Raw genomic sequence first — 14,437 nt, 5'->3', positions numbered from 1 at the left:
TAAGATAAGATACCTTTATTAGTCCCACTAGTGGGAAATTTCATGTTTCATGCCGACCAATTGTAGGAGTTTACCTTACAGTGTAAAGCAAGTTGAGGTGAATGCTGTTTTGGTTTGGCACCATTAATAAAACTAAATTGCAATGAATTTCAGCAGAGCGATTCCCCAAAAATTAGTAGTCGAACATTTGGCATAGCTCTGCTTGGTGAGCCATGTGTCCTTAAAAACTATGAGACAGCTGGAAAAGTGCGTTACAAAAGAAATGATGACAGGCCTTAAAAATAAAAGAACTATATCTGAAAGTCACGTACTTAAGAAATAAGAAAAATATCCATCAAAGACCTGAGAGATCCATCTGGAAGTTCAGTTGATCTACCTACAGTTCACTAAAGCCTCATCAGAAATCACTTTGGAGGGGTGGCTGTCAAAAAGGGTTCTTTAGGAAGGGAAACGGGGAGAAAAGATGGGCATGCCAAATTACACAAGAACTGGACTGAAAATCAGTAGCTAATTGGACTTGCCTGAAGTATGTTATAATATGCTCTGATTGGTGGTTAAGCTGTCAGGCAGCGAATGACAGCCCGAATGACAGCTGAATGAGTTCAATGTGGACTACCTGCTGGTAGCCTAAATAAGTTTTTTTAAAACACAAAAAAGTATAAAAATTGATCTTAGAGCTCAAGTCAGAAGCACAATGCTGCTTTTCCAATCAACAGGCCAAACTGTTAAATTATCAAAGTTACTGAAAGGAAAAGAAGCAAAATTCACACATTTAAAAATCTGCAACCGTGAAACTTTAGTTAGTCGCACCATATCGTAGCTCTACTTCTGAGGAACGTAATACAAAAATACCTTAAAAAGCTGTATATGTTTTGCATGTAAAAGAAACTTGCATAGATAATGTTTCAAATGTAGGTATTGCTCAAGGATAAGATAAACTGGGCGTCACAGTTCACAGTTTCAAATGGTTATTTATTTACAAGCTATAAATTGGATGTCAGTAAGAGTCAAGCGAGCGAACATCTGGATGTATCCATGGTGAACGTTGGGTGGGACTCGGAGGGTGATCCATTCACCTTGTCTGTCTGAGAGGTCAGGCAAGTGTAATAAATCATCCAGGTGACCCACTCTAGTACTAGTACCTGAACTTCAAAGCTGAGATTTGTTTCTTCGGTGCTGTACTGTAGTACACACTGGTAATTAGATATTGAGAGTACAGCTTGTCTGGATTGTATTGAAACTAAAGTCTCAAGTTCCACTCTGTTGAGTTACTTCTATCCCCCTTGTTTTTGTCTCTGTGACTCAACCCAGCCGAACCTCCAATGCCCCTGTGGCCCTTCTGCTGCAAAGTATGCCTGGTTAAAGCAAGGTCATAAAAGGCTGCGAAAGGTAAAAAGTGCACAAGGCAAAAGAGCAGGAAGCATTGAAGGAAGATGAAATGGCGAATACGTTGGAAGGTAGAGCAAAGACTCTTGGGGTTTAAGAGAAAAAGAACGGAAGAGAAAGAAAGCAGGAGAGAGGGCAAAGTCTCCCGTAGGTTGAGAGAATGAGAGAGATGTTTGCCACGGGGTTAAAAAACAGCAGAGAAAGAAGGAAAGGCAGGTCGCAGCACGAGGCAGAGACCAAGGAGACCAATAAAAAGGTGATATAAGACCCATTGTGCATGCAGGGAAAGAGAAAAAAAACAGTCTTCTCATTCTATCTTTATCTTCATATCAGCCTTGCTGACTATACATCTGTGTACAAGTGTGTGTGTGTTTGCATCCACATCGAGAATCCAGCATGGGGTAAAGCATGGGCCGTGTGCTCCCGTCAAAGATGGGTGGAAGTGATGCACAGAAACATTCAGGTGTGTGTGTGTGTGTGTGTGTGTGTGTGTGTGTGTGTGTGTGTGTGTGTGTGTGTGTGGTCACATCATACTACGTGGGTGGGCTTCAATTTGAGAATCAGCTCTTACACAAGCCTGCCCATCCCTCAGACTACATCCTTTTCTGGAGCTTTTTGTATTGCCACACAATACGCCTCCTCCCGTCACCTTGTTTTTCCTCTTTATGCTCGCTCTCTGCCATGCTGCTAAACTCATCTGCCGTCTGTGTTTCTAATGCCAAACAGATGTAACTGATATTTTTCTCTGATGGGCAAAAATCTCTGTCTAGCTGATGAACATTAGCTCCATTTAAGAGGGACTTAGCTTCTGCTAATGTACTAATAAATGGTAGATGTAGCTATCATGATGTCACCTATTGGTTTCCAGTTCTGAAGCCTCAAGATGAGCTTTTCCACTGTCTTAGTGAAACTGCATGGTCATTGGTTGAAAGCCCTGGCATACCCACCCTGCTGGTCAGTTCGCATGCCACCGGTAATGTTATCACACAGCCACATATATGTATGCTCGCCATTTCAGTGCAAGGGCAAGACGGTGGTTAGCATTGTTGCCTCACAGCAAGCAGTGTTCCTCCCACAGCCAACATGCATTGCTGGGGTTAGGTTCATTGGTAATTCTAAATTACCCTTGTGAATGTGAGTCCGTATCTCTGTGGGTATCTGTGTCAGAATGGAGTACCCTGCATCCCGCCCTATGGTAGCTGGGATAGGCTCCAGCTCCTACGCTGAGGTCATGTCCACACTAACACGTTTTCGTTTGACAACACATCGTTTTCTCTCCGTCGTGGCCTCCCGTCCACACTGAGACGGCGTTTTGAAAACGCTCTCGAAAACGAATACATTTGAAGACGGTGCTTTCGCGTGGCAATGTGGACAGCGAAAACGGAGACTTTTCGAAAATGATGGCGCATTTTAGTCATGTGATGCAGTCATGTGACCAATTAAACTAAGATAGCGGAGGGCATTATACAGCAGTTGTTTTGTTTGCTCTCAATTTAAAGATTAATAGCAGTCTGTACATGCTCCTGATAGCTTTTCTTTAAATTCTTTCATTCTCACTCACTGTTGCAACTTTGTACTTCTGTGTTTTCGCAGCAACAACTCCACCTCATTGTCAGTCCATTTAAAAAACTCGGTGCTTTTCCTTGACATTTTGCCCCGACGTTTCAATGAGCTGGAAAGTAAATAAACGGCAGACAGAAATGAGGCAGATCGAATCTTCTTGCGTTTCGCGCATGCGCAGTACTGGAACGTAAGCGTTTTCGACCGTTTCAAGGTGGACGCACAACTCTGTGAAAACGACTGAACGCCGTTTTCAAATCTATCCGGGCTAGTGTGGACGTAGCCTGAGGATAAGCAGAAGAGAATGGACGGGTGGCATCACAGTGCAGATAGCAGCTAGAGAAAGTGGACATGGCGTCAATTTAGCGTCAGCTTTGTCGTATGGTGCTGTTCACCAGGTACAGCGTGGCGGGTATAAAGGGGCCCTAACAACTTATGATGACAGATCATTAGCCATACAAAATAGTGAAGATAATCCTTCATTTTAAAACAAGGTATGACCAAGATTTACAAAACAGTCCTTATTTTTAAGATTTGCATAAACCATAAACTCAGCAGAAACACGTTTGCAGTCAGACCTCCCCGTGCACGGATGATCTGATATCCTCGTGTTGGTGTTGTTCCCAGACCATCATGAAAATGTTGTTCCAGGTTCAACATTGCAAGTGACCAATCACATTGTTGTGACGTTATTCTTTTGCGCGCCAAGCCATTCGTGCATTTATGAAATTCCAATGTTGCAAGGACAATATCAATTCTGCTTACTGTTTATTAAAGGGTTAGCGTTAGGGTCCGTTGATCGGCGGACAGAGGGGGTTTCACGCAGCTTTAGTACAGTTTTTTGTTTTACGCCGGTTTTTCCCGAAGTTGCAAAAGTATGACGTCACAACATTCTGATTGGTCACTTGCAATGTTGATCCTGGAACAACACCAACACGAGGATATCAGATCAACCCCCCGTGCACTTCTATGGGACCAGAAGTCTTTCTGCAAAAACAGACTTCAGATAGAAACCAGGTTTTAAGGAATTCCCGTGTTGGCTGAGGTTTTACGACCTGGAAGCTTCCATGTTTTATAACTGCCATGGCGTTACTTAGCCAAGCAAACATTGTTATGATGATGTAGGAACACCAACATAGCTAAATGAATCAACATGTTTCTCTGTGTATCCTGAATAAGCGACCTTTAGTAAAAATGCAACTATAGCAGCTCAGAGTGAAGTCCAGATCGGGCTGTCATTGGTAGTTTGCATCACTGCTACTACTGATAAACCACCAAACTAGCAGGTCTGAACACTGAAGCCAGTGTGGGTCACTGTGTATCTCTATTTCTTGTTCATGGCCACCTGAGGACACTTTGGTTTCCATAAGCAGTCGGATTGTAAAGACGGTGACCTCAGTGAGCTCTTTCATAATGAAAAAAGACTAAAAGGACTCTCTGTACCGCTTTCCCTCTGCCATTATGCTCTCTCTCTACAGCCTACGTGCGTCTGCTCACCTGACACACGGCCTCACATTGATAGCATTGCTGTCAGTATTTGGATAGAGCCGTCCATCCCAGTTTAAACTCTTGTGCACCACTACTTTTGACATAATAGATCTACCTCACCATGTTCTTGGTCCCCACTGGAACCAAAAACAGGATCTGCAACCACATTTAAAAACCTCTCCTAACCATCCCTGTTCTCAAGAGGACTTCCCAAACCAAACTGATCTGATTTAGGTCCAAACCAGATGCAGCTGATATTGTCACTTGTGTTATTTGACAGATAAGAGGACAGAACGTCCAATCAATTAAACACACTCACAAATAAAGCAGTTTGTTACTCAAACCTTGAGTTAAGCTGATGTTTTTATTTCCTTAAATACAGTCAGGTGGAAAGTATACCAACAATGCAACAAAAGGTCAGTAACTATCAGGAGGAGGAGGCATTTTCTCCCCCAGCAGTCACGGGTATAAACTCTGTCAAGGAAAAAAAAGGAGAGCTGTCAGAACTTGGTTATCCCTTCATCCCCAACCGCTCGTCTCTATCCTTCGATTCTCCATCCCTTCATCCCTCCACCTAACTGGTATCAAACCTCACACTGACTGACAGCCATCCCTGTGAGGCTTCATTGTCTGAGAAAAAACGAAAACACACACAGACGCGCGCACGCACCAGCCATCTGAGCCGATGCCACGACTCCCCGTCAGCGGTTGCCGTACTCGTGTTTCGTTGCGTTCTGACAGGCCGGCGTCGGCTTATGCGGGCTTGAGAATGCGTTCGGGGCTTCAGAGGTCAGAGGTGCGCCGCAGCGTCAGCGCCCAGATGTGTACTCTCCCTGACGTGTCTGGCCAAGCAGAAAGCTACCAGGAACAACCCTGCGCATGTGCACTAGATGATAATAAAGACCCGAGGTGCGCATCCACTTAGGCACGTTGACTCGGCACGTGGAATCATTTGTTTGTCTTATTAAAGTTGAGCTCGATCGTCATATTTTAGAATTCCAGCTGCAAAAACATACCCGTGATATCAGGAAATTCAGTTTAATACATCGTCCGCGTTGTCTTAAGATGCAATTAAATGGAATATGTCTTCCTGAACAATACAAACCTACGTAGATTTTAAAAGAGCCCTTTAAACTGTGCAACACTGATTGATGTGCACACACAAGAAAGAAAATCCCAAATTGGCTCAGGCATAGACACAGAAACTTTGCCAAGTTAATTAAGATAAGATAAGATAAGATAACCTTTATTAGTCCCACACGTGGGAAATTTGTTTTGTCACAGCAGGAAGTGGACAGTGCAAAAGTTATGACGCAAAAATTAGAATACAATAAGAATAAATACAGTACACAACTGTACAGAATAGAATAAAATAATATACTATATACAGTAGAATAAAATAGAATAAAAATATACAATAAGATAAAAATAGAATACGAATGCTATATACAACTGAGTAAAAATACAACGATGCCAGAAAAGATTATTGCACTTAGTGTTATTGCACATGTGTGGATGTGTGTGTTTGTTCAGTTAAAGTCTTTGTTGTGGAGTCTGTGGAGCCAGTCAATATCAACAAAAGTGAAACAGCTAATAAGATGAAGGAAAAGGGGGATGAAAAGAGATGAAAAATTCAATCCTATAAAGGCGAGGAAAAGAGTCGCACGTTTACAGTCCAGTAAAGTTGCAAAATAACACGTGATCAAGAGAAATGGAGTACAAGCATGTAGAGTAATAGCAACAAACTCATCACGGGGAAGAACTAACAGAATAGTGTCAGTATAATTAATCTGTGAGTGTGTGAAGGTTGGAGTCTCATGAGTGGGAAGACAAAGACTTTTATTTTTGTTTGGTTTGCTTTTGTTTTGCTTTTTTGGCAAAGAACCGCCGCTGTAACCGTGACTGTCCTATAAAATTGCACGCTCATTTACTAGCTGATTGCCCAGGGTCTGTTGGAGGTCTCGGGCCGATTGAGGCTTGAAGTGCAACGGGAACAAGTTCAAGACTAAATCTTTTTTTTTTTAAACTGCACTTCAAGTTTGCAAATCTTTAAAACACATCCAGAGCGGGCGGCAGCGTGCAAAACTCTTACGTCTTCTGCACAATGCCAAAACCTTCATCTCTGCGGTGACACTTTCACAATTTCTTCTCGAGCCATCGCTTTCTTTCGCATCCCACGCGGAGGAGCACATTCTTAAAAACCTCACTGGAGGAGAGCCAGCCGGCTTTAAGCTGTCCACTAAGTCTAAGCTGTATGTCCACGATATGTCTGAGGCAGCGCTTACTGGCTCTGTCTGTTTGCTCAGCTTCAGCAAAGCCCATTGTAGTTTTTGTATCTCCCCGTCTTTTACCCTTGTTCCCCTTCCAAGAGAAAAGCCCTCTGTTTTTACCAGCATTGAAAGACAAGTGAATTTTAAGAAGAAATAAAAAGGGAAAAGAAACGATAAGGGGATAATTTTAACAGGAAGAAGCAGAAGGAAAAGACGGCCGCCTGAGGATGTGCCCTGTCGGGAGAGTGCACGCGAGGAAGAGTATCGATCCAAGCAGGTGAACCAGGGGTTCGCCCTGGTTTGGAGTGTATGAAGATTAGCTCGCCTGCCTCCACCTTTCCCCCCCTTTTCCTCCATATTTCTCTCTCCTCTCGCACAGTCTCTATTCCTCCTCATCATCCTCCTCTCCCTCCCTGGCTCGCCTCCCTCTGCCCACCTGCCTGCCTGCTGCTTACAAACACAGCTCATTTCTGTCTGTCGGCTCGTCGTCTTGCCTGCTCTCTGGAACCTGCTGCTGCTGCCGCCGCCGAAGACTGAGAGGACCTGAGACACGCATGTGGCAGCCTGCCAACCTGTTTGTGTGTTTTGGATCACTGGTGTCTTTATCCACCATCTCTGTGTGTGCGTGTGGATGCCTGAGAGCAGAGATCCGGTGAGCTCTTACAGGGATAATCATTGAACGTGTTTCAAGTATCTTCTTAATCACACGAGCCCCGCCTTCACATACAAATGTACACAAATTGATTTTCCTATTCAATATGCAGTTCTCTTATGGCATGCCAAAGTGGTGCGCGTTTCACTACGAGTGCATGTGTGTGTGTGTGTGTGTTTGGGCAAATCTATAGGCAAGCGCCTGTAGTACACGTGGGAAGGAAGAATTTGAGAGCTGGGAGGCAACTAAACGAATGGCAGCACCATCAGTCTTGGTAATTGAGTTAAATTTCAACATTTAAATCAGCAGTTTCCTGCGACCAAGAGGAAACTTTCCTGCTTTGCATTTTCTTTTGTTTTCCGACAAACGTATTGACTCAGAACAAGAAACTTTTTATTTCTATCACCTCTCAGTATTCATGTGAAAAATACTTTTTTTTAAGCAGGCAATGCGTATACTTTATCTGTACTTAAAAGCCAGACAGCACGCCACAAAACATGTCTGCTGGTTACCGCTGCACTGAGAGCTTCACAAAGAGCCTTTGGTTCAGTCTTGGCCTCTATTTACTGGTGGAAACCTTTCCTGATGACCTGTTCTCTCCCACCTCTTTCCCTCCTTTATCCACCGCAATCATCCTCCTCCATCCTCCTCCTGCTTCTTTGTCCTCTAGGTGTAGCGGAGGTGATAGTTCTCGTGGGAGGGCGTCAGGCTATCGGGATGAACCAGCGCTCTCTGACAGCAGTCACCTGTTTTAACCCCCAGAACAGTAAGTGGTACCCACTGGCCAGCCTGCCCTTCTACGACCGCGAGTTCTTCAGTGTCATCTCGGCGGGAGACAACATCTACCTGTCAGGTGAGCTAAATTGTCCACTCCAGCTGTATAACTGTGGCGTTGCTGTCACAGACATTCAGTGGTGTGGGGCCGGAGATGGAAAAATGATAGAGGGACTTAATAACAGGGCAGTTTTGAAAGGGTAATCCTTAAATGTGTAAATAAACTAAACTGTTAAACGTCTAAGTAAAGTAAACTTTTTTTCCCATGAGAGTGTTTTGGGATTACTCGTGTACTTTACAGCCAGGTTTGGCTCTGAAATACTCCCTTGAAATTTAGCCCAATCACTTCTGGTTGACACAGGATGATTCACAGGTTAAATTAACAGGTCAGGTTTTAGTTCAAAACTGAATTTATGACCTTAATGGAACACACTCAGCTACTTTTCTTCTATTTATTAATTTTTTTGGCCTTTGACAAAAAAAATTTACTAAGCGTGAATTAAATTCTATCATTGTGAGCATGTTTAGCTCAAATAACTATAGACTCTCATCATCCCACAGCCAGTTCCTCTCGTGATTTATTGTGTGGAACAATATTGATTATTGTCAAACCCAGGTAAGGGCAGACTTAATGGATTTTTTTTTGGAGGGGGGGGGGTGTCATTTACATCATCTGTTGAGACGTGCTTTAGTGCCATTAACTGCAACGAGCTGTAATAACAAAAAAAAATCCCACCTCAAGTTCAGTTTCAGAGTTCATTTTCCATCTCAGCAAACGCAGTGGTCAAATCAACTTCAGCATGCATACTTCAACTTTTTAATCAGCACAGACGAGCAACAAGGCAAATTGCTGAAGTAGACCGTATAGTGCTATATTAGCTGCAGGGTAGCGGCTTAATGGACCTCGAGGCGAGATTAGAATTCGCATATAAACTTGTTTCTTGGTTTTTATGACGCAGCCTGTAGCTGTATAAATGCTTATGAGCACATTACGGCGTCAGGTTAGGAAAGCCAAACGTGAGTTAAAGACGGTCACGAAGTTGTCTTCAAAGTTGACATTTGTGACCTCTTTTTATTATAGATGTTTTTCCTCTGTGGCTACTTTGATTTGGCCGAGTGAATCTACCCAGGCCGCTGGTCTCTTCTCTGACCTTTTATGAAACAGTTCAAGAGTTTTAAAAGGGGGCCAACCTCAAAGCTTAGTCACATGTTGCTCGGCCCTGTGTTGCAGACAACTCAAATGTCTTTTTAGAGGAGTCGTTTTTATATAAAATGATTTTGGGTTTTTTTTTAATAGACCTTTTTCCTATCTGTCTTGCTCTGTAGTTGCTGCAGCGTTCTGCACTTTGTTTTGCTCCATAGTGGCACACTGTGCGCTCTGCGACTCCCACAATGAGACACGTTTAGGTTGCTTCTCTACCAGCAGACTGAATTTCTGCCTCCATGGTTCATTTGTGCGAGATTCTCACACGGTACTCAGACCTTCATATTACACAGTGGAAATGCAACGGGATTTTCTTTTTCCTGCATGCACCTTTTCCTCTCCCTCTTTTCATATAAATGTAAATGTGTTTTTGGGCATTGGAACAGGTCTGCATGTATCCTCTGGGAGTCAGACAGCCAGTGGGGAAATCAGGGTTTTTCTAGCCAGCCAATCAACAGGCTCCGGCCTGTAACCGTCCTCGCACTCTGAACAGGGTCACTGAATCACGGCTGGTGTCACATGTCAAATAACACAGCTAAGAGAGCTGCTCTGAAGACGGCTCAAACAAGTACAGTTTTCTTGGCTGGCTGGATGACTCAGCAGCAAACAACTTTCTGACGGTTCAAGTTGTCCAAGTCTGCCACTGTTCCTCTTGGGGACTGGAGGGGTGGGTGGGTGGGGGGAACTTCTATATGTACTTTAAGAGTGACTTTTATTAAATATAAAGGGCTAAAAATCAAATTCAGAAATAGTTCTTTAATCTGAAATTATTTCATTTCTATTTCTAATCTAATAGGTGCAGGTGCTGTGCAGGTAAAGGAGCCCCTGTTTGTGCTTTCATCACATCTCATTGATGTTGAATCGCACGAGGAAACACAGTCATTCTCATTTTCCAGCTTTTGTGACACAACTTTTTCTTTGTGTTTGAGTTGTGAAGTTTGAAATAAAGGATTTGGTGGGAAAGGAGACTGAAAACTTTTCTATGGCACTTTCGGAAAGTTACAAAGTGTTAAAAAATAACAAAAAAAATACATGTAATAGAAGTAAAAAGAAACCACTATATTAGATATAAACTCAATTTCATTAAATTCGTTTAGATAGCACCCAATCAACACAACAGTTGCCTCACGGCGGTTATTTTGTAAAATCAGATGACTCTATGTGAGCAAGCACTTGGTGACAGCAGGAAGGAAAAACTCCCTTTTGACAGGAAGAAACCTCTGGCAGAACTGCAGTCATCTGCCATGACCAGTTGGGGGTGTGTTTGATGTAAAAGACGTTGGATAAATACAGGCAATTGTGTAATAAAAATAAGAAACGCAATAAAAGTAAGTATTAGCAAAAGATTAAGAAGAGGATACAGAGTTTATCTGGCTCACATCTCTAGGCAGTAAAGTCCACACTTTGAGGGTCACAGGGCAGCAGAGGTAAAAAGTCGAGGTGTGGATCTCTAGCAGCGGACGGTCTCGTAGGGAGTCGACAGATTGCAGATATAGGCAGGAGCCGGAGCACTGAAGGCTTTTTGAACACGCAGTAAAACCTTAAAATCAAATCTGAAACTCCAGGGTAACCACTGAAGAGAGGATTTCTGTGAGGTGGTTGCTTCGCTTACTGTGTGTTGAAAATCTTGGCAGCAGCATTTTGTAACAGCTGCATTATTTAAATGTTTCACGTGCCGATACCAGAGTAAAGTGCATTGCAGAAGTCAAGTGTAGACGAGAGAGAAGCATGGGTGACCTTTTCTAAGTATGCAAGGAAGGAATAACCCGATCTTGGTCAGCTGTCTCGGTTGGCCAAAGCAGCACTAACTTTCCGTCACCTGACCGCTTAGACAATAACACAGTCATAAATAACACCTCGGTTGTGGAGCTCTTTTTGAACATTATTAGATGAGGGACTCAGACTAGCGGAGAGATTATTAAGTGCTACAAGTGTTGGGGACTTCAGGGGGCATTTGCAATTACCTCTAATTTGGAGTCGTGAGCAGGAAATTTTTGGACATCCAGTTTTTAATTTAAGCAAAGTAGGACGTGATGCATCAACGGCGCCGAGCTTTACTGGGACATACATGTGGGTGTCTGATTTCTCAGGGTTACCATCTGGAAAGCATGAGTACAGTAAATAAACCGCTAGGGAACTTCATAGAAATAGAGTTCAAGAGATGGGAGGCACCTTAAAGCACGGCACAGGAGAGCCAGGCCAAGAGATGAGAAATGTCGTGAAATCAGGGGTGAATCACTTATGCAACACAGTTCTTCAGGCTGCTGATTAAATACCGGTCCGCTGAGCCGAGGTCAAAGAGAAGATCGATGGTTATTTACTTCTTTGTTGAACACAATTGCGATGAAGCCGGTAGTAAGAGGAAATCTGACTATCACATTCTCTTAGATAATAAACATGACAATAATGATGGATGCGTGGATGATTTTGATAGTGATGAAATCATTCAGCACCTTCTCACTTTGTTGAAGCACCTGACAGGTCTGGTTTTAACCAGTCATTAATCTTCAGCCCTATAATTGCCACAGCAGTAGTTCCACAAACCCCAGCAGCGACTAAAATACACCAAAGCAGAAGATTTAGCCCATTTTTGCTACGACAGAGGAAAACTGAAGGAGGCGTGTTTGTTTTTCTTTCAGATCTCTTGATCGCCCTGCTTATCAACTCTAATAAACCTTTTTTTTGTGCATTGCAGGTGGCACAGAGTCAGGTGTGATGGTGGCTGATGTGTGGTCCTACATGTCTCTTTTGGACAACTGGAATCTGGTGTCCCGGATGACCGTGGCTCGCTGTCGGCACAACAGCCTGGTGTACGACGGCAAGCTGTACACGATCGGCGGACTGGGCGTATCGGGGAACCTGGACCACGTGGAGAGGTAAAAGTTACGCAAAGCACCTCTGTCGTGGCTGCCGCGTCAGAGCTTGATCAGCGCGGTCAGTAGGGGGATGCTGAGCAGTACAGTTCGAGCAAATAAATATTCACACTGCACAGCAAAACATGGCAGATGGTGTGGCATGCAGTAGTGCGGTGCAGCATATTGCAAAAGGGGTTAGACAGGTTTCTTAGCATTTTTTTTCTTAGAGTAAAAAGGTGCAAAGGAGTGAATCTGGGCCGGGGGATATTAAAATGGTCACAGCTGTGAGTGGTGTCCCGGAGCAGCACTCGTGTTTGTGAGCGGCGCACGAGTGAGACGATTTGCTTTCTGAGATCAGAGCGGCACAATGCGTCTGATTCCATCCACGTCGGCATCGGCACATTAGCGAGACTTTATCTGGAGGTCGTACTTTGTGGCCTGTTCAGCTGGGTCTTCTTTTATGGAAAGTCTTCAGCATGAAACCAGAAATAGGCGACGTCGTCAAGGAGTATAATGAATCCCTAGTGGCACGGAACGTGTGCAGACGTTATCCAGATTTAATAGTTTGATTGATCTCATTTTGATTTTTTTTTAACACTGCTCCCTATTTCTTAGTTTACCCTCTAACCTGGGCTGATGAGCGTGTTACAAAGCGGGGAGAAGAGGAGGGTTGCCTCCCTTGCTCGACAGAGCAAGATTAACCAAAGCAATCAAAAGAACATTACTGAGTATATTAGAGCAGGCCGCTGTCGCTCATTACCTAGCAGCTCAATTGATCTCCGAAGCTTCTCGCAATGCACAACAGTCCTCCAAATGAAACAGCCTAATTTGATATTTCCCCATAATGCTGCCATACAGTGTCGTTATGACAGGGGGGAGATGGAATATTTGCCCCGTAATGGAAACGCATTTGATTCCTCCGTCTCTGAGCTGCTTAATTTGAGAGCTGCCGATGCATCTAGGGCATTCGAGGCTCCAAAGAAATCACTGATTCACAGTGCGATGTGCCCGTGCACGTTTCTCACTCTCTGCCCTGGTGTGTGTTTTTGTGCAATCATGAGAAGCTTCTGTGAGGCCCACAGCAACTGGACTCAATCATCAGCACCGTGAAACTTTAACCTACTTTGCCTCTCTCCAAGAACGACCAGAGGCCTCCTCTGCTTGTTGTTAGTGCTCCACTGTTGCGCTGTAGCAGACTGTGCAAGCTACAGAGAAATAACACACGAACACACTCACTACACAAAACCAAACAGAACAGCTGAAGTTTGAATAGTTAATATGGAAATGCACGGTTTGCGCGCTGAGGCGAGGCATTTGTAGCACGAGGTCAAGGTTGTTTTCTCTGGCCATGTCATATAAACGCCAGCAGGTCTCTGAAGCAATTGTCAAGGCAATCAACGGGCTTGTTTCCAAGCAACCCGGGTTTTAATTTTGTCTCCTTTTAAGACTGTTATGTGGAACGAGTAACAAAGTCACAAGGTCCAAGGGTTCACTATACTAGGGCCAGAATTCCTATGTTTATGTTTATGTGTTTAAAAAGGGTCAACATAAAGAACTACCTGTGGTAGCATGTGGAGGGAATATCAAAGACAGACTTGCCTGTGGTCGTCCCAGTAACCCTTGACCATGACAGCATTTTTTTGTTGTTTTTTTCGTCTTTTTTTGTGTGTTTGTCTTATAACAAAAATGATCTTGAGCTGCACGAAGCGCTCTTGCACACTTTTCATTCATTCACATACAGCGGGGTATGCACCGTAAACAGGAAGCAGCTGGGTGCTTCGGGGAAAGACATGTTTCGACTGATAAGACCTGGCCAGGTAGCAAACAGGGTATCTGTTATCGTTGCCATAAGTCTTCTTTTCTGTCCTGTCTACGCTTCCACACTGCAAGCAGAGTTTCCAAAAACAGAGTTTTAGAATAAATTTAGAAGCTTTCCAAAAGAAGAAAAGGAAGACGATGTTTTCAGTGACCTGAAACTTCATTTGCATTTAGACAAAGGGCCAGAATGCATTAAAAGAGCTATTTTTAAAAGATACTTGCTTACAGTACTCGTAGAAAGTCTTAAACTGCCCCTTATTTCTTTACATTTTGCTTCCAGGAAGCCAGACTTTGTGGTCTTAAGCAACAGTACTCCAGGCTTTCTGACAGTCTTACTTTAATTTGTTTGTGTTTTAAAACAAATAATTAATAAATGGGAAAAGCATGTGTTACATATCAAAGTTCTTCCAGTCCATTATTCCTGCCAAAG

The 14,437-nt window shown here is 43.5% G+C and overlaps 1 protein-coding gene across 1 annotated transcript in view; it reads left to right on the top strand.

The window, feature by feature from the left end:
- The window catches only part of klhl29 (kelch-like family member 29), a 262,126-nt gene that overhangs the window by 205,935 nt on the left and 41,754 nt on the right, over positions 1 to 14,437 (top strand). The window contains exons 10-11 of the mRNA XM_085372331.1: positions 8,027 to 8,209; positions 12,030 to 12,210. Of these exons, the coding sequence (XP_085228457.1) occupies positions 8,027 to 8,209; positions 12,030 to 12,210 (364 nt within the window). The remainder of the gene's footprint in view (positions 1 to 8,026; positions 8,210 to 12,029; positions 12,211 to 14,437) is intronic.

This window comes from Diplotaxodon limnothrissa, linkage group LG15 (assembly GCF_057381915.1).
Source record: "Diplotaxodon limnothrissa isolate DT_005_m linkage group LG15, D_limnothrissa_male_GT1.1, whole genome shotgun sequence".
Lineage (NCBI taxonomy): Eukaryota > Metazoa > Chordata > Actinopteri > Cichliformes > Cichlidae > Diplotaxodon > Diplotaxodon limnothrissa.
The sequence above is the reverse complement of the archived record's forward strand: the minus strand, read 5'-3'. Positions and strand labels throughout refer to the sequence as shown.